Source organism: Symphalangus syndactylus, chromosome 8 (assembly GCF_028878055.3).
Source record: "Symphalangus syndactylus isolate Jambi chromosome 8, NHGRI_mSymSyn1-v2.1_pri, whole genome shotgun sequence".
In the NCBI taxonomy this organism is placed as follows: Eukaryota; Metazoa; Chordata; class Mammalia; order Primates; family Hylobatidae; genus Symphalangus; species Symphalangus syndactylus.
This window is the reverse complement of record NC_072430.2, coordinates 91,520,089-91,541,260: the sequence shown is the minus strand read 5'-3', so window position 1 is coordinate 91,541,260 and position 21,172 is coordinate 91,520,089. Positions and strand designations below refer to the sequence as shown.

The following is a 21,172-nucleotide window of genomic DNA, read 5'->3' as shown; positions in this document are numbered from 1 at the left end:
TTAACTTTGAAACCCTTCCAAGCCTTCTTGCTGTATATTATGTAAAAGTAGATTTTAAGTTTAATTGTTGAACAATAGGAATATCTTTGTAAAGTTTCATAATAAAAGTATTCTGTGGTAAAAGAAGTTTGGAATCATTGCATAATACATCTTCTTGAAGTTTCATCAAGTACTTTGTAATTTTAAATACTCTAGAAAGTCTTTCAATAAAGAGCTATTTTTATTTCAACTTTGTGTCTCTAAAATCCATTTGACCAGAGAAACTTTTTTCATGGAATACCTACTTACATCTCACTCAAATGCCATAAAACACAATTTCAAAAATTCTGGACCTTGCACTCTATCACATTACCAATGCTGTAGTGAATTAGATACTTTTGGAGCTGTGATATGGACATATCTGAGATGCTTTCTAAAACTACATCAATAAATTTTTTTCTAATAGGCCATAAAATGTATTTTTTCTAGAAATATATGGATTCAAACTATTTAAATAATTGTCCAAAAAATGACATAGCAGAAAACATTATCTGGGGAAACATTAAAATTTTGTTGTTTTTTAGTTCAATTTACTTCAACTTACAGGCCATCATAATTTTGTTCTATTTTCATGAGGGCTAGATAAATGCCGATATTGCCTTGCAAATCTGTTAAAAACAATAAACATCTGATGCAGCAGTCAAGGTTCTATCTCTACCTGACAAGTTAGAAAATTACTTTTGGGCCAGGTGTGGTGGCTCACACCTGTAATCTCAGTACTTTGGGAGGCTGAGGAGGGCGGATCAAGAGGTCAAGAGATTGAGACCATCCTGGCCAACATGGTGAAACCTCGTCTCTACTAAAAATACAAAAATTAGCTGAGCATAATGGCGGGAACCTGTAGTCCCAGCCACTTGGGAGGCTGAGGCAGGATAATCACTTGAACCTGGGAGGTGGAGGTTGCAGTGAGCTGAGATCACACCACTGCACTCCAGCCGGCGACAGAGCAAGACTCAGTCTCAAAAAAAAAAAAAAAAGAAAATTACTTTTTTGATTATAGACTCTTACAACACTCTTACAACATTAGAACATTGGTTGGTTAATTTACCTACGCCTTAAAAAAACTTTATATATTTTAATGTAAGAAGTTCTTTCTGTAATTTTGGAGAAAAATTTGAGATTATTGAACATTCTACCTTATTTGAAAAGAAAAGGAATGAAGAGCCAGAATTTGGTGGAGGGGCCTAAATAAGTATGTTTCAGGGTTACAATGGTATAATAGGAAATATTGGAATATTTATTGGCTTGCTTCAGAAAATACTAACACCTTGCCCTAAGCATATAGTTTCTAAAATGAGACATGTTTCTAATTTCCCATTGTTTTCTTATTTTAAGTATAGGGACACTAATCGCTACATTATGGCTAAGGACAACTAGCAAAGACCATTTGATTTATTAAACAAATAGCTACCTTTGACAATTAAAATTAAATCTAAACTTTATATATTTAGATATTTTTAAATTTAATTTAGAATTTAATTCAGAAATTATTATAATATTACTTGGTGGGAAGCCAAATAATTTCTATATATAGATTTTTATATAATGTCTGCATTTTCAGTAGATAGCCTTTACTCCACATCAGTGTGAAACCACTTTTAAGACTGTGTCTTCATGTATAAGTAGAAGGATTTAATGATCTCTAATTTTTATTTCCCCATTAAGGCGTTTACTGCAACAGAACCTGGGATGGATGGCTCTGCTGGAACGATGTTGCAGCAGGAACTGAATCAATGCAGCTCTGCCCTGATTACTTTCAGGACTTTGATCCATCAGGTAAAAGCAGAAATGTATCTACATATCTCCTTGACATCTATTTAATAAACCCTAGGTTAATTAAATTCCTGTTTTCCCTTTTTTCTTTTTAATTTTAAAGAAAAAGTTACAAAGATCTGTGACCAAGATGGAAACTGGTTTAGACATCCAGCAAGCAACAGAACATGGACAAATTATACCCAGTGTAATGTTAACACCCACGAGAAAGTGAAGGTATGTCATAATTCTGAATTGAAATTTAACTTACAGTATCTATTTAAACAGCTCGTTTGTCCAATACTGTTTTGAAGAAAATAAAGTCATTATTCCATTCCCTTATAAAGCCTTTTCATAATATAATTTGAGAAGAATAAAGAAGAAAGATATCCATGGAAAAAATTATTATTGATTTTGTCATTACACTGAAAAAGCAATCCTGTTAGGTAACAGTGTAATTTACAAGTCAATGTTTCAGTATTGGGGTTTCAAATTTTCCAAAGAAAACATACCTTAAAAGTGTAAGAAAAGGAAAATCTTTCATTTGCAGTGGAATTTCTAGAATGACCTCTGAAACTGCGCTCAAGTAAACAGGATAAGCCCAGCAGGGTTTAAAGAGTCCTGTCTCTCCCTCAGCAGAAGGATCTCATTCTGACTGGCTCTTAGGTCACTTGCACTAACTATCGCATCCTTAAACACTACACATTGGAGTCAAGGTTAATTACAGTTTGGCACTATAATATAGCTTCGATAGAAAACACTTGCATGTATTTGCATGTGTTTATAATAGAGGCAGTTTATCACAGTGATTACAACTGTGAGTCCTAAAACCTGATTTCTTCTTTCTACTTCTTACCAGCTGTTTGACCTTGAAAAAGCCATTTTACATCTGTCTGCTTCAGTCCCCTCATATATGAAATGAGGGTAAGAATAGATTCCATCCTCATTATTTTCATAAGGATTGATTTAACACAAGGGAAATACTTAAAAGATTAGCATATAGTAAGCTCTTGATAACTACCAGCTATCATTATGTTTATAAATAACATATTCCCAGCTTATTCAGGTAAGAATTGGAAGAGAATTATACAAATACACAATAAAGTGGTAGGTTACAAATAAATAGAATGCAGACAAATAAAAATAAAAAAGTGAAAACCACGAGAAAGAACACATTTGTACAGATCATAGAATCTTCTAAGTTAACAAATTGAGATTTGTCTCTGAGGTTCAAATTTGTCAAAGGAAAAAGAAACTCAGTTTGAAAAGAAACCTTTATCTGGCATTTACGTCTGAACAAAACAAATCATCATGTAGCATTTGTTTGAAGGTACACAAAATATAAAATACTGATTTCATATAGTATATAACCCAGATCAATAAAAGTTTTGCCTCATAGATTTAATATTTGACTTCTAATTTTTTAAAAAATTATTTAAAAAATAAAAAGGCATACAACTTATAAATTTCGATAATTTCACTAGATAGATATTCTTCATTCCAGACACGTTCAAGTATTTATTGGTTTGCAAACTCATCACTGTAAGGCTATCAGATCACATATTTCTAAAAATATACTTTATTTAATTGAATTTGAACTTCTGCATGTGTAGGATTATAGACACAGTATTGATATGAACCAAATTTTTTTGTTTATACAAATTACAGACTGCACTAAATTTGTTTTACCTGACCATAATTGGACACGGATTATCTATTGCATCACTGCTTATCTCGCTTGGCATATTCTTTTATTTCAAGTAAGTAAATTTAAAATATTTTAAGAAAATTACTAGATGTCTTGGGTGAATGCCCCATCATGTGCATATTTATGTCATGTCTGACAAAATATAAAAATATAGATGATTTATAATGTTTAAAATAAGGTGAATGTTTAAAATAGGTTGAAATAAGTTGATCTTAGCTTTGTAAAATATGTAGAGGAGATTGATGAAATATCTTAACTTGAATTTTACAGAATTAGTAGGCATATAAAAGTGAAGACATATAATAAGAAGGGAGTCCAAACTAATACATAAACCTAACTGTATTTGCTTTGGGAAATGTTAAATATTATAGGCCTTCTTAATTGTGTGTTTAGCTTTTGGACAATTTTAATAATAGAATAAGTGTCCACTTTAGAAGCTGGAATTTTGTGCAAATAATAGCAAACGCATTTAACATATATCATCAAAAATATAATCTAAATACACTTTGTTTAGGGTTTTTCCTGGTTTGGAGGGTCATCATTAAAAAGGTTTTTTTTTTTTTTTTACATCTTTTTATTTATTTATTTATTTATTTATTTTTTATTATTATTATACTTTAAAAGTTTTAGGGTACATGTGCACAATGTGCAGGTTTGTTACATATGTATCCATGTGCCATGTTGATTTCCTGCACCCATTAACTAGTCATTTAGCATTAGGTATATCTCCTAATGCTCTCCCTCCCCCCTCCCCCCACCCCACAACAGTCCCCGGAGTGTGATGTTCCCCTTCCTGTGTCCACGTGTTCTCATTGTTCAATTCCCACCTATGAGTGAGAACATGCGGTGTTTGGTTTTTTGTCCTTGCGATAGTTTACTGAGAATGATGGTTTCCAGTTTCATCCATGTCCCTACAAAGGACATGAACTCATCATTTTTTATGGCTGCATAGTATTCCATGGTGTATATGTGCCACATTTTCTTAATCCAGTCTATCCTTGTTGGACATTTGGGTTGGTTCCAAGTCTTTGCTATTGTGAATAGTGCCGCAATAAACATACATGTGCATGTGTCTTTATAGCAGCATGATTTATAGTCCTTTGGGTATATACCCAGTAATGGGATGGCTGGGTCAAATGGTATTTCTAGCTCTAGATCCCTAAGGAATCGCCACACTGACTTCCACAATGGCTGAACTAGTTTACAGTCCCACCAACAGTGTAAAAGTGTTCCTATTTCTCCACATCCTCTCCAGCACCTGTTGTTTCCTGACTTTTTAATGATGGCCATTCTAACTGGTGTGAGATAGTATCTCATTGTGGTTTTGATTTGCATTTCACTGATGGCCAGTGATGATGAGCATTTTTTCATGTGTTTTTTGGCTGCAGAAATGTCTTCTTTTGAGAAGTGTCTGTTCATGTCCTTTGCCCACTTTTTGATGGGGTTGTTTTTTTCTTGTAAATTTGTTTGAGTTCATTGTAGATTCTGGATATTAGCCCTTTGTCAGATGAGTAGGTTGCAAAAATTTTCTCCCATTTTGTAGGTTGCCTGTTCACTCTGATGGTAGTTTCTTTCGCTGTGCAGAAGCTCTTTAGTTTAATGAGATCCCATTTGTCAATTTTGGCTTTTGTTGCCATTGCTTTTGGTGTTTTAGACATGAAGTCCTTGCCCACGCCTATGTCCTGAATGGTATTGTCTAGGTTTTCTTCTAGGGTTTTTATGGTTTTAGGTCTAACATGTAAGTCTTTAATCCATCTTGAATTAATTTTTGTATAAGGTGTAAGGAAGGGATCCAGTTTCAGCTTTCTACATATGGCTAGCCAGTTTTCCCAGCACCATTTATTAAATAGGGAATCCTTTTCCCATTGCTTGTATTTGTCAGGTTTGTCAAAGATCAGATAGTTGTAGATATGCGGCATTATTTCTGAGGGCTCTGTTCTGTTCCATTGATCTATGTCTCTGTTGTGGTACCAGTACCATGCTGTTTTGGTTACTGTAGCCTTGTAGTATAGTTTGAAGTCAGGTAGCATGATGCCTCCAGCTTTGTTCTTTTGGCTTAGGATTGACTTGGTGATGCGGGCTTTTTTTTGGTTCCATATGAACTTTAAAGTAGTTTTTTCCAATTCTGTGAAGAAAGTCATTGGTACCTTGATGGGGATGGCATTGAATCTATAAATTACCTTGGGCAGTATGGCCATTTTCACGATATTGATTCTTCCAACCGATGAGAATGGAATGTTCTTCCATTTGTTTGTATCCTCTTTTATTTCATTGAGCAGTGGTTTGTAGTTCTCCTTGAAGAGGTCCTTCACATCCCTTGTAAGTTGGATTCCTAGGTATTTTATTCTCTTTGAAGCAATTGTGAATGGGAGTTCACTCATGATTTGGCTGTTTGTCTGTGATTGGTGTACAAGAATGCTTGTGGTTTTTGTACATTGATTTTGTATCCTGGGACTTTGCTGAAGTTGCTTATCAGCTTAAGGAGATTTTGGGCTGAGACAATGGGGTTTTCTAGATATACAATCATGTCATCTGCAAACAGGGACAATTTGACTTCCTCTTTTCCTAATTGAATACCCTTTATTTCCTTCTCTTGCCTGATTGCCCTGGCCAGAACTTCCAACACTATGTTGAATAGGAGTGGTGACAGAGGGCATCCCTGTCTTGTGCCAGTTTTTGAAGGGAATGCTTCCAGTTTTTGCCCATTCAGTATGATATTGGCTGTGGGTTTGTCATAGATAGATCTCATTATTTTGAGATATGTCCCATCAATACCTAATTTATTGAGAGTTTTTAGCATGAAGCGTTGTTGAATTTTGTCAAAGGCCTTTTCTGCATCTATTGAGATAATCATGTGGTTTTTGTCTTTGGTTCTGTGTATATGCTGGATTACATTTATTGATTTGCGTATGTTGAACCAGCCTTGCATGCCAGGGATGAAGCCCACTTGATCATGGTGGATAAGCTTTTTGATGTGCTGCTGGATTCGGTTTGCCAGTATTTTATTGAGGATTTTTGCATCAATGTTCATCAAGGATATTGGTCTGAAATTCTCTTTTTTGGTTGTGTCTCTGCCAGGCTTTGGTATCAGGATGATGCTGGCCTCATAAAATATGTTAGGGAGGATTCCCTCTTTTTCTATCGACTGGAATAGTTTCAGAAGGAATGGTACCAGTTCCTCCTTGTACCTCTGGTAGAATTCGGCTGTGAATCCATCAGGTCCTGGACTCTTTTTGGTTGGTAAGCTATTGATTATTGCCACAATTTCAGAGCCTGTTATTGGTCTATTCAGAGATTCAACTTCTTCCTGGTTTAGTCTTGGGAGGGTGTATTTGTCGAGGAATTTATCCATTTCTTCTAGATTTTCTAGTTTATGTGCGTGGAGTTGTTTGTAGTATTCTCTGATGGTAGATTGTATTTCTGTGGGATCGGTGGTGATATCCCCTTTTTCATTTTTTATTGTGTCTATTTGATTCTTCTCTCTTTTCTTCTTTGTTAGTAGTCTTGGTAGCAGTCTATCAATTTTGTTGATTTTTTCAAAAAACCAGCTCCTGGATTCATTAATTTTTTGACGGGTTTTTTGTGTCTCTATTTCCTTCAGTTCTGCTCTGATTTTAGTTATTTCTAGCCTTCTGCTAGCTTTTGAATGTGTTTGCTCTTGCTTTTCTAGTTCTTTTAATTGTAATGTTAGGGTGTCAATTTTGGATCTTTCCTGCTTTCTCTTGTGGGTATTTAGTGCTATAAATTTCCCTCTACACACTGCTTTGAATGTGTCCCAGAGATTCTGGTATGTTGTGTCTTTGTTCTCATTGGTTTCAAAGAACATCTTTATTTCTGCCTTCATTTCGTTATGTACCCAGTAGTCATTTAGGAGCAGGTTGTTCAGTTTCCATGTAGTTGAGCGGTTTTGAGTGAGTTTCTTAATCCTGAGTTCTAGTTTGATTGCACTGTGGTCTGAGAGACAGTTTGTTATAATTTCTGTTCTTTTACATTTGCTGAGGAGAGCTTTACTTCCAACTATGTGGTCAATTTTGGAATAGGTGTGGTGTGGTGCTGAAAAAAATGTATATTCTGTTGATTTGGGGTGGAGAGTTCTGTAGATGTCTATTAGGTCCGCTTGGTGTAGAGCTGAGTTCAATTCCTGGGTATCCTTGGTAACTTTCTGTCTCGTTGATCTGTCTAATGTTGACAGTGGGGTGTTAAAATCGCCCATTAAAAAGGTTTAATTGTACTTTCAATTTTACTTGTAATTCACTCCATTTTGAGGAGGAAGAGTCAGCTCCAATTTTTTGAACAAAGCAAACAAGCAATTTTAAATTTATAGAAAGTTAAATTCTAAGTCATGCATGCATTATTTTATGCCTTCACATGATTTTCATAATTTTGATCACCAGCAATAATTATAGAATTCAGCATGACAAGAGTAAGTAGCTATGTTTCATTGTATCTTCATCAGCATTGTAGTCATCTTCTGCTCCTTCTGCTCCTGTGGCTGCCACCACCGCCGCTGCTCCTTCTCTTTCTTCTTTCTTCTTCTCCTTCTCCTCCTTGTTCTTCTTTTTCCTCCTCCTCCTCCTCTTGTTCTTATTCCTCTTCCTACTCCTCCTTCTTCCTCCAACCTCCTTCTTCTACTAATTTTAAACGAAGAAGATATATATATACCTATAATTTTAATATCCTATTAAGCAAATTCTTACACTTTTCTAGTTTTATTTCATATTGTTTCTACAGTTTAATTATAGTATTTAAAATATTGTAACTATTTTTATAACAGCATTATATAATTAGCACTTTATATGTTACTAAACAGTTTTTAAACAACCATTTGAGCAGCTAAATAATTTTTCATTTAGTAGGTGTACAAAAGTTGTTATTATAAATTCTCTATTTTTGACCATTAACATTGCTTTCATTTTTTTCAATTAAAAAATACTGCAATGGACATTTTCGACTATAACTTTTCCCATAGTTTGTACTATTTTCTCAGGCTACATTCCCAGAGTCTTGGGATTTCCTGATCAAAGGGTATATGTCTTTTTATGGCTCTCGAAACACATCATCTCAAGAATATTTCAAAATGAACATGTTCAAAACAAGTTCATATTATCTACCTCCTCGTAACCCAAGCTGGTTTTCTTCCACAGTGACCCATCTTTACAAATGACACTACCAGAAATCCAATCACATTGGCCAGAAATTTAAGAGTAATCCGTGATATATTTCTCTCATTTTTCTTCTCTGTCACTCTTTCCGTATAAACTGTGAACTTAACCTTCTGAAACCCTTCTAATCTATTCCATTTGCTGATCACTACTGCCATCACCAGCAGTCTTGTTCTATCTAGCCTCAGTAAATTCACTTTCTCTCTTCATTTAATTCTAAACAAGACAGGCAGAATAATAGTTTCAAATATTTAGATCAAATATTGATCTGATTTTGCCATTCTTTGCTTTAAAATTTTTAGATTTTCCATTGTAATTAATATAAAATCAAAATCATTAACTTGCCCTGCCTGTTCTCTTTGCCTCCTCCCTAGTCTAATTAAATGTATTTATCTTTTAGATTTAAATTTTAGCATCACTTCCTCAGTGAAATCTTCCCAAATTACTTACTGTAATATTTCCAGAATTGCAATTAACGATAGTAGACATAGGGTAAAATTTTAATTAACATTTGGAAGACCACTATCTCTGCAAATTAAAAACTAATACAGCTGAGAGTCTTCAGATTAAATGGTCTCTTTTTATGTTGCATGTTGTAAGTTGAAATATCCAAGCACATTAAATTTTTGAAGAAGATAAAGTTACAAAGTATAACAATTACATTTGCCTGTCAAAACCAGTGGCTACAGGGAGGACAATGGTTTCTAGAATTCTAAGTCATACAGTCCCAAACAAGTTAGAATTTAGTAAAGATAAGTAAAGTCCTGCACCAATTTCCTAAAGTCAAATGCAAAATTAATTATGTTCCTTCATGTGAAAGAGTCTAAGATTTAATGGAAAATGCTTGCTGTGAACTAATTAGATAAGAGTAGGGCTGCCAAGTGAAAACAATGCTGCAAGCCAAATGATACCAACAAATGTACAGCATTCAATTTTAAATCTCTAATCCGACCACTTATTCTCCTAGTTCACTATATGAGAGCAAAGCAAGATATCATAAAAATTAGCTTATCAAGTGAAGAAATTGAAGAAAATATCAACTGATCAGGGCATCAAGGTACCATACCAAGAGTGTTAAGCCAGAAAAAGACAAAATATATAAGGCACAATGTATGATGTCAAGAATCCAAATTACTATAATTGAGAATACAGTTGGTATAATAAACAGAGAAAAAATTAGTGCAATTAAAAAAATTAAAAAAAAAGAATATAACTAAACAAAATGTAATGAACCTTGCATTTGCCTTCCTGTCACTCAGGAAATTTGAAGTAGATTTCTTTCCTATACTGGGTTCATAGCTGGACCTGAGGATTTTTAATGCTCTTTCCAAGCCCAAGAATCTACGAATGAAACAGTACTTTAGTAAAGAGGATTAGAATGAAAGAGTTATCTTTTTAATCAAAATATATAATCTCCCTATCAGGGAAGCCGGTATCTGTTAAAGTATTTGGCAAGCTTAAAGCAGTCTACACACATAAACTGTATTTCTTATTGATAAAGAATTGGAATAAAATCATGTTCAATATTTTTATATCTGTATTTATGTATGTTTTATTCAAGAACAAATACTATTCAACTGATATTCACAAGTAATTTTAAATTTTAATTGAAGGGTTAAAATTTAAAACCAGAGAATGTTTATTTCATCTATGGAGAAGTGCTTTTTTAAAAATGATATTGTGTATATACTGATGAAATTATTAACTTTAAACATGCAACCTGTAGGCACATTCCTCATTCCAAAAGAGAGGCCAGAAATTTGGTTCTCCCAAATACTGTCCTCATGTTTTACATATAAACAGGCCAATTTTTTAGAAAAATAATATTTTTTAAAATAAAGATTACTGTGTGCAATAAATACTTGCATTTGTTATTTGCTAAAATGCCCATGCTTTTAAACAAGATGTATAACATGCTACATAGGCAACACTTTGTTAAAGCAAATGAGTGTCTTGCCAATATAAGAAATTTGACCTCTACATAAAAGAAAAAATGTTTTTCAAATAATTACTGTACTTCTACTTGAAGTTTTCACTGAAAGTACAATTAACTGTTTATTCCATATAGTGAACTGAAAGGAAAAAAAAGAATTTTTCAATGGTGAGTTAGTATAAGAGGTATGCAGTTGAATTCAGGCATAACTTAATTTTAATGGATAGTATAATACAATGATTAAGACATGGGATGTATTCCAAACTTATCATCACTACTTTCTAATAGTATGGACTTAGCCTGATTTTGCTTTAAATAAGCCCCAGGGATGTGTGTGTGTGTGTTTATAATGGGTCATGATGTTATTTAAAATACTGGGCAAAGTAGACTCATATAGTACCTGGCATTTAGAAGCCCCTCAATAACTAGTAAGAGTTACTAATTTTTTCATTAGACTATATCAATCATATAGGCACTCAGAACACATTTATGTAGTCATCTGAAATACTCATGTAATAGTAATACAAAGTAAAATAAACAAAACAAAACAAAAAAATGGGTGCTACTCTGGAGCTACAAAGACCTGGGGGAACACTGAGAAAGGAAAGAACCATTCTAACTCATAGAATCTGAAGATTCCTGAGGTGATACTCTAATTAAAGCAAACACTTCAATGATGGGCAAAACTTCAACACATAGAAATTATAAGCCATAAGCAGTGAAGAGATTGTCTAGTCTCACACCTAATTTTACTTATTTTCTAATTAATTAAGTAACATTTTCAAGATTTCTCCTGATCTGTGTTCTAGTTCACTTCATTATTTTAATTGACTCTACAAACTTTTAAAAATGAAGAATTTGAAAAGAAAGAAGCAAAACTGCAAATTTTCCTTTATTATTATCATTCTCAGGCCTTAGGTAAAACATGAGAAACCGTCTTCAAGTAAAACTCATGTATAGCATTTTAAATACTTTCTGTATGTCTAGATGTCATTACAGGAGAGTGTGTTCGTTCTTTCTTTCTTTCTTTCTTTCTTTCTTTCTTTCTTTCTTTCTTTCTTTCTTCCTTCCTTCCTTCCTTCCTTCCTTCCTTCCTTCCTTCCTTCCTTCCCTGTTTTAGAGATAGGCTCTCACTGTGTCACCCAGGCTGGAGTGCAGTGGCACGATCATAGCTCACTACAGCTTCAAACGCCTGGGCTCAAGCAATCCTCCTCCACTCAGCCTCCCAAGTAGCAAGGACTACAGGCACACACCACCACACCCAGATAATTTTTAAAATATTTTTTATATTGCCCAGGCTGGTCTCAAACTCCTGACCTCAAGTGATCCTCCTGCCTCAGCCTCCCAAACTGTTGGGATTACAAGCATGAGCCACTGTGCCCAGCCTGAGAGTGTTCTTCAGACAGGCAGTATTGGTCTCAAATCCCACTTCATCACTTACTTGCTGTGTAGCTTGGAACATGTTCTTTCATTTTTTAATCCTCAGTTATACATATTAAAAATGCAGATCATATTAGTATCTACATCATAGATTTGCCATAAAGGCTGAGATAATGGCAGTGTTATCAGTGAGATGCAGTATTAAGCAGAGTGTCTGATTCAAAAAATGTTATCTATGATTGGCATTGTTCTCACTTATTATTAGTCCATTACAAGGTTTGAACATAAATATTTAGCCCTGGTAGGTATGTTATACCATTAAGATCTTTAAAAACAAAATTAAATAATACAAGTTCTAGTTTTAAATGGACCATGTTTATAAAGAAAATATTCATGTAGAAAAATAAGTAAACACTGAATGAACATTTTTATAAACAAAATTAATAACATTTTTATAAACAAAATTAATAATATAATTATGTTAGAAAAAACTATGGTTAAGTAAATCAGTCAAAAGTAATAAGATTTTTTTGTGACCAGAAGATACCATGTAGCTTACTCCATTTTTGAATCAATATTAAGGAATTTTTAGTCTTTGAGTTTAGATACTTCTAACATTTATTCCATAGAATGATCTACCAGATATGCCACTAGAATTAACGAAAATAATTTTATAAAGCTAGCTTTGTGAGAGCAGGAGTCTCCTCTGCTTTGTTTCTTTACACATCTTGGGGCTTAGCATAGGATCTTGCACATAGTAGGCACTCAATAAATTTTTAAGGAATGAAGACATGAACTGGCTTTGAAGCTTACATATAGGACAGACTTGCCCATGTCTTATTTGTGACCTTCCACATGTCCCTTAAGATTGTCTGGCCTTGTCTCCATCAACAAAGGAAAGCATTAGACTAAGACTCTAAAATTCAAATCTGTAGAAGCATCTGAGTAAAACAAGATGAAAGACTGCAGCTAGATCCAAGGAAGAATAGGGCCACCTCAGAAAATATTGAATTTGAATGGTTCATGAATCATGTTCTTGTGGAGTCAGGGGCAAGAGAAATTATTAGCTTTCATCCAACTAACCTGAAAACAATTCCTAGAGGAGCTGATGTTTCACATAAAATCATTCATTGTGTACAAAAATATCTATTAGCAGATCCTTTCTGTTTCTTAACCAAGTTCCTTATACTGTAGTTATTCTTGCTTACTCGGTATGGGAAACTTTTTTCCTCTTCTTTGGTAATTGAGGGTCACTGACCCACCCTAATAAAAACTAAGAACCATACAAAAAGTTGATTTAGGGTACTGTTTGTTATTTTTTATTTAGAGAGAGAAAAGTCTACCACTCATCCATTCTTTAAATTAGAAACAGAGAACACAAAACAGTATTCACCAGATATACTTCAGTTTTATATTAGAGCCAATTAAAGGAACAAGTCAGAGCAGGAGATAAAAAGAAAGGGAACAGAGAAGGAGGGGAAAAGAGAAAGAGATGTAACTTTAGGGCTTGCCAAGCCCTGAGAGGCAATGACTCTTACTCGTAATGATTCTTGGAAAAACAAAGTGGAACCCTTTAGATAAAAAAATAAATAAATAAACTTTACTGGAATTAGTTACAAATTATATTTTAATTACCGTTTAAAGTCAGAGAGCAGAGCAAATCTCACTCTTACAACCTAGACAAAAGGCTTCATCTTTTTCCACAGAAAAGAGAGCATATGACATCTATCCAACTTTTATAGAAAAAAAAAAGAAAATGTTGTTTGTTTGTTTTTTTAAAGAACATCTTTGCTAACATTCAGATACTGACCCCAAACAATTTAAAAGCCAAGTTGCATATTTGGAACTATGTAGACAATGATATCTTTTGTAGGTACTTGCCATAGGTCCCAAATAAAATTCAGAAAAATAACCTCTATTGGTAGACCAAAGCATTCTCAATTTAACTTATTAAAATAACCTGTTAGTGCTTGTATTTCTGCTTCTCAGTACAAATGACCAAAATTCTCATGTTTTTCTTAGATCACATCTGAATATATTTAACCAATATTGTGAACTGTTATCTCATTTCTAGTTTCTTCATATTTTTTTTCAATTAGAACAAGTATAGTTTTTCTTTAAGCTATAACTTTTCTCTGAAAATTGTGCACGATTAATCTTTTCTTTTTTTAAAAAAAAAAATGGAGTCTTGCTCTGTTGCCCAGGCTGGAGTGCAGTGGTGTGATCTTGGCTCACTGCAACCTCCACTTCCCGGGTTCAAGCGATTCTCCTGCCTCAGCCTCCCACATGATTAATCTTTAAACCATATTTAAACACAGCTAACTATTAATGAAATCCTACGTTGAAACCTATAGAGTTTGCTCTGATGTTGTACCTGTTTTGACAAATTGGAACTTTCACTTTTCGTTTATTTAAAACCTGGCAATACTGCACTGTCAGAGGTTGGACAAGGACTGAGTTCAAAAGTAGTCATCTAGTGTTCCTTGAACAGCATACCTGTCACTGCCTACCCAGCATCACCCTTGCTCTCTTAACTCACGGTACGTTCATTTATTCACTGTAAATTTGTTATACACTATGTCCTGAGATATAGCCTATTCTGTGGTCTGTATCCCAGGCTTCCTTCAGCTTTACATTAGATATTATTTATTTATTTATTTATTTTATTTTATTTTTTTTTTAGACGGAGTCTCGCTCTGTCACCCAGGCTGGAGTGCAGTGGCACGATCTTGGCTCACTGCAAGCTCCCGCCCAGGTTCACACCATTCTTGTGCCTCAGCCTCCTGAGTAGCTGGGACTATGCAGGAGCCCGCCATCATGCCCGGCTAATCTTTTGTATTTGTAGTAGAGACGGGGTTTCACCATGTTAGCCAGGATGGTCTCAATCTCCTGAATTTGTGATCTGCCCGCCTTGGCCTCCCAAAATGCTGGGATTACAGGCATGAGAACTATAGGTTCTCTTAAATGTTTTATTGGGTCATACTGAGTCTATCTCCAAATTAATGAATTTTAATCAATTCGTGTACATAAAAATCCATCTCTCTCAAACTGAATGTTGTGAGAAGTGAAAACATTCTTATGCCATAAAGTGAGATAGGGCCAAAATGTTTCCAATATGTCTATTTTAGTTGTATAATAAAATAATTGCATTTTTACATAAAGTGTATGGGTTGAATGCAGACTGAGTAGTGCAAAAAGTAATGGACATGCTTTAACATTAACCTGTCTGCTATAAGGTCATTGCTATTACTGGCTTATGGAGAAGAGTCCCAGGTATGGAAATACAAAGTAAATACAGTAACTGAATTAGATAATTTGGATTTAAGATATAAAAAATATAAAGCTATAAATCCACATTAAATATCGCATATCTTTATTCCTACGGATATATTTGATAAATATGCAACTTCTGAATCATGAATTTCATCTTTTCTGTTTGAGCTAATTAAATGTGCTATTTAATTTAAGCATACCTAAATTTTCATGGCAATAGAATGACAATAAATTTTGAAAATTGTATCATTGTTTGAATAGATTAAAACTTTGTTATTTGAAATAGAAAATAGAAATAAATAACATTTTTTCTCCCGAAAGTCATGATATATTTTACAATCGGGTTTTCCATTATTATAGACAGTTTACTTTTCTAGATCATACCCACAGACATATATGAGAAGAAAGTCAAAGCACACTCTCAAAACTGTAGCATATTTTTAGTATTTAGGAAAAAGAAAAAACAGAATGACTAGATATTATGCTGCTAATATTTGCTGATGAAACATTAAGATGTCAAAAACCAAGAAGGTCTTACATGAAAGACATGGGAATAATTTAAAAACAGAATAAAGTAAACAATTTTTCATTAATTGTTAAAAAGCTATATAACACAAAAGAGTATGAACTTCAGAATCAAAAAGCCATTCAGTAAGTTATGTTCTTTGAATTTAATTTACTCATTCTGTAGAATGGAAAAAAAGCCATTGTGGACTTTTACCTTGTACTCTGTCACATGGCCTGTTCTTGCCCCTCAGAAACTTTAAGCTCAGGGCTTTGACAAACAGGGATGTCTTCCCTGTTTGGAATACTTCTCTCCTCTATACTCTCTTGTTTCAATTGTATGTTAAGTATTCTTCTCACCCTGGCCACATTCTTTTTGTATCCCTTAGTCCTGTCTTAATTTCTAAAAAAGCACATACCACTATCTGGGATTACATTGTTTTAATTTATGTGCCTATTTACCCTCCACTATAGTATGAATCACATGAGGTCAGGGTTTTGCTTTGTATTATTCACAACTGTTTCCCCAGTTCTAGTAACAGTGCCCAAAATATTACCATCCAATAGTAAGTGACTAGATGGATAATAAAGTAGTCAGAAGCCTTATTGCTTCCTTGAGAACTTCAAAATTCAAACTCAATAGATCACTTAATAAGAGTGTAACCTTGAGAAACTTACCCCCATTTTATTAAAAGACAATAATAATTCAAGTAGTTGTTAAATATGATAACGACTTTAAAGTGCTTATCTCTGTGCTGGGGATAGTCTAAGGGTTTCAAAAATCGTGGCTGCTATTACTATAAATTTTGCCTCTAAAAAGGTTTTTGTTTGTTTGGTTGGTTTTGGAGCCCAAGAATCACAGGATTCAGAAAGACTTTCTTCTCTTGGTTTCCTGCTCACTAGAAGACCAGGAAAAGCAGTCTTACCAAAGCAGTTCACAAATGATAGAAAATCAGTTGGCCATACAAAATGAACACGGCTGTTCCTTATGTAGCCTGATACTCCTATATTTCATTAAATAAGCAGCCCAAGGGCATGGGAAGAGGGAGCATAATGGAGGAAGAGCAATCATGTCTCCTCTAGGACCTTCATTGAGCACCTTGGTTGAAATACTCACCCTCTTTCTAATCTGGCCTAATATAATTTGGATCACCAGCAGCCTCCAAAAGAGAGCTATTGAAAGAGGTTGTATCTGCTTCTTATGTGTAAACATGTGATTCCATCAACTTGAGAGTTCCATTGTATAGACAAAAGACAGTCACACTACTGATTCTTTTAACATACTTGTTTTCTGCCTATGGTTTGTGGCAGTGTTCAGATGGACAGGCTTTCCTTTTGGATACATTGTTAGTGTTTTTTGAGGGAAAAGATCTGAGAATTTGGAAATTAAATCAGATAAGCTAGAGTAAGAAAGCAATACTGTGTAGGCTGTGCTATTCTTACATTGCTTGTACTTTCTCCTTTCATGATTCATTTTGCTCATAATTAGTACTGAGAAAAGTAGTCTGGAAGTTTTTAGCTCATGTCAAAAGCAAATGGAAAACAGAGGCAAGGTTATTGGCCATACTAGTGGCAGAACTTTGAAGATGGAGTACTATAATATTTGGGATCTGCATGATAGTGAACCTGGCAATTTGGCAACAACTATAGAAAGAATGAAATTTCTTGGGAAGATAATTTAGGTTGCTTTATGTATTGCCCTTTATCATATGGAAATTCTGTCTAATGATAATTCTTGCTTGGTAAGAAAAAAATGACTATTTTTCTGTTTGAGTTACTTAAAATATACCTATTTTAACATAGAGGAAGTTTGACATTACTGAGGTAAACCTGGATACTATTTTATTATTTGTACCTAAAAACCATTAGAGCATTTGATTAACATCAACCATATGATAATTATGTTAAAAAACAACAGCTAACTTAACATGGAGTGTTTATCATGGGTTAGATGTTATGCTAAGATTTTAAGTGATTTATCTCCTCTAACTTTTAAGCCAATCCTATGAAGTACAATTGTTAGCCCTAAATTACAGATTAGGAAATTAAAGATTCAAGATCTTAAATAATTTACCCAAAGTCATACTGTCAATAGACGGCAGAGTTCAGATTCACTGTCTGAACTACACATAGTGACTTGACGCTACTTACTTCTAAAATTGTTCCAAAAGTGAATTGAAAGACATGGTTTCATTACATATAAAGCATAATGATTTTGTTGACACAATAACATCAACTGCCTCTGTAACTCTGCTTGCCAAAATTGCATATTGAAATAGCATTTTAAAATAATTATATGTAAAAAATATGAAATAGAAACAATCTGGACCCACAAACCACATTTTCTGTTCTGTGGTTATGCGGGGATAGAAAGGGATATTATAAAATTTAAAGAAAGCGAAGGATTTTTGTAAACATTCTCTAAGACTCTAAGATAATTGCTTTTACTATTTTGAATAAAATAAGAATATTTAAGAATTTAAAGTAGGTAAAATTCGTTGCAGGTTAATATTTGAAAAAATATACAAATATTTTAGGGCTTCATTTGAACAAACCATGTGTTTACCAATTACATGTTTTTGGTTTTCACTTACAAGTTGATTTTATTTGTACCAATCTACTTACATATGTTAATGAATATGTTTAGAAGGAAACAATATGCATCCTCAGAAAAATTGGTGCCATTTTTACACTAGACATTGATAGAAACCATATGTTACTTAGCATCTGTTTGCATTTGTTTAAGTTGCACAGTGCCTGGAGGTAGAAATGGAAGAAACTAAATAGTATTTTAGGCAGTAGGACATATTTACACAACACAAAATGAAATGATGTGGCAATGGTCCAGTTTACTACAATTTGGGCAGCTAAACTAGATATCAGAGTTTCCAAAGCAGAAGTCTTTGGTTTGAGTTATATAGGGTGGATTATCTAGTTTGACCACATTATTTCAATAATTGTATAAAACACTCTAAACTTTAATGTCTTTGTAATGAAATTATTTAATGCATCTTCTTAAGAACTTGTTTTGTCTTGATATTAAACATTCAGTAAATTTCAAGGGAATTTCATTCTATTATTTCAAAACTTTGCCCATAATGATATTGTTTGGGTCTTAAAAACGGAAATACGGTATATCCTTTTATCCCATAATAAGAGAATAAGATGTCGTGTGTGTGTGTGTGTGTGTGTGGTTATACTCACAATAATGACATTTTTGGAAGAGAATATGTACCAGCAGCTCATTTTTAAGTACTTACCTTCCAAGACAAATTGAGGTGGGAGCAGGGTAAAAAAAAATGGAATTCTGAGAGCAACAGAAATACAGACCATCATAGAGGACATTTAACTTTATACAAAGAGGATTAAACTTTAACTGTATACAAGAGGATTACATTTTTTATCAACTAACTACAGTTACCATTTTATTTTACTCCCTTCCAATCTTTTCACATGTGAATATTATTAATATAAACAGTTAAAATATAAATGTATTTATTATGTTCCTAGCTCCTATCTTTCAGCTCTTCTATCACGTGTTATTTATTTTATTTCACTTTTTAATTGACATGAAATAATTGTGCATATTTATGGGGTACATAGTGATGTTTAGAAATCTACAATATATAGTGATTAGATCAGCATAATTAGCATATCCATCTTCCCAAATATCTATAATTTCTTTGTGTTGGGAAAATTCAATATTCTTCTTCTAGCTATCTTTAATTTTTTTCTAATTTTTACTATCATGCAATATGCCCACATAATCCTTCTAGCTATTTAAAACTACATATTATTAACTATAGTCATCCTACAGTGATATAGAACACTAGAATTTATTCCTCTTATCTAGCTGTAATTTTGTATCCTTTAACAAATATCTCCCTATGTCCACCTTCCCCCTACCCTTTCCAGTCTCTAGTTCTACTTTTTTCTTCTATGCAATCAACTTCTTTTAAGCTTCCACAAATGAATGAGAGCATGCAGCCTTTCTTTCTGTTCATGGCTTATTTCATTTAATGTAGTGTCCTCCAGTTCCATCCGTAATGCGGTGAATGAGAGAAGTTCATTTTTTTTATGGCAGAATAGTTCTATTTTTGAAAGTCTTCTTTCATGTCTGCTTTCCTTTATTTCAATTTACTTCTTACAAATATATCTTACTTGCTGTTTAAGCAAACCTTCTCAATCTTTTCATCATAGTTTTAAAACTATGAAATTTTGTTGTTTATAGATATGTTTTAGCCAATGGACTTAGATATGTGTGTGCTCAGCAGAAAATGACAAAATCGCCCAGTTAAGAAAAATGCTTCACTTTTTTTCCCTTGATGGTAGCTGAGTTACTTATATTGTATTACTAAAAACATGTATATTTGCATGGATAAGCAGTTCCTTTCTAAACAATACTTGGCACTCAATAGACATGGGGTAAGCTCAAAGCAGACATTTTAAAATAAGACAATATGAACAAATATTATATGTCTATAACTTTCATTATGGAACACTGATGAATGACAGAAATAAACCACACATAATATAACTGATTTGAAAAGAACATTATTTACTAGACTTTTTCTGATATTCATTAACTCTCTTCATGCTCAATGAACAGAAAGTAATTATGTCACTGCTGTGGCATTTTATCAAAAATAGGATTGTCTTTCTCTCAGTGTTGAATTTCCCTAAGTAATAGCAGGAATCGTGCCACTCCTTTGTTCAAAAGGTTCAAAGATTCTTTTTTTCTATAGAATATAATCAATAATCTGTAGATAAGGCCTGATTACTGCCTGCGTCACTACTCCTATACACTACAAAGTCAGGCCAAAGTAAACCACTCTTTAATATGAAAATACTAGCTGGTTCCAGTTGTTTCTATTTTGATGGATTCCAACTAGATTTCACATATTTGTTGGCATATGAATGTCTTACACACACTCAGCAATCATTCAAGAGCCATCTTGCCCATGAATCCTTTCATAGAAGTCTTGTAGAAGGCATATATTGACAATTTATAATATTGATTTGGATCAAATATTCCTCCAGGCTCCTTAATTACTAGAGCTATATATAGAATCACAGACCTATAGCTGGAAGAAAGGCAATTTCAGAGGTAACATACTCTAAACTGCATTTTTAAATATAGAAAACCTTGGCATCCCATCCTAATTCTAATATCCTGGGCACATAGTCTATTTAAGAAAAGAGATTTAGTGATAAAGTTAGGTAAAGATCTCCTTAAAGTTTCCAAAATAGAAGCCTTTGGCTTGAATTATATATGGTGGATTATATAGGTTGACCATATTAATAGCATATTATTTTTAAAACACACACACACATCATGAACTTTTTGCCTCTGTAGTGAAATAATTCCTCAGGTCTTCCTTCATATGAGTTCACACTTGACATTAAGTATTCAGGTTCAAG

At 33.5% G+C, this 21,172-nt stretch overlaps 1 protein-coding gene across 2 annotated transcripts in view; it reads left to right on the top strand.

The window, feature by feature from the left end:
* CALCRL (calcitonin receptor like receptor) overlaps positions 1 to 21,172 on the top strand; it is a 109,969-nt gene that overhangs the window by 67,518 nt on the left and 21,279 nt on the right. For both annotated transcript variants that reach the window (XM_055289960.2, XM_055289959.2), the window contains 3 exons: positions 1,705 to 1,815; positions 1,916 to 2,028; positions 3,460 to 3,551. In XM_055289960.2, coding sequence (XP_055145935.1) covers positions 1,705 to 1,815; positions 1,916 to 2,028; positions 3,460 to 3,551 — 316 coding nt within the window. The remainder of the gene's footprint in view (positions 1 to 1,704; positions 1,816 to 1,915; positions 2,029 to 3,459; positions 3,552 to 21,172) is intronic.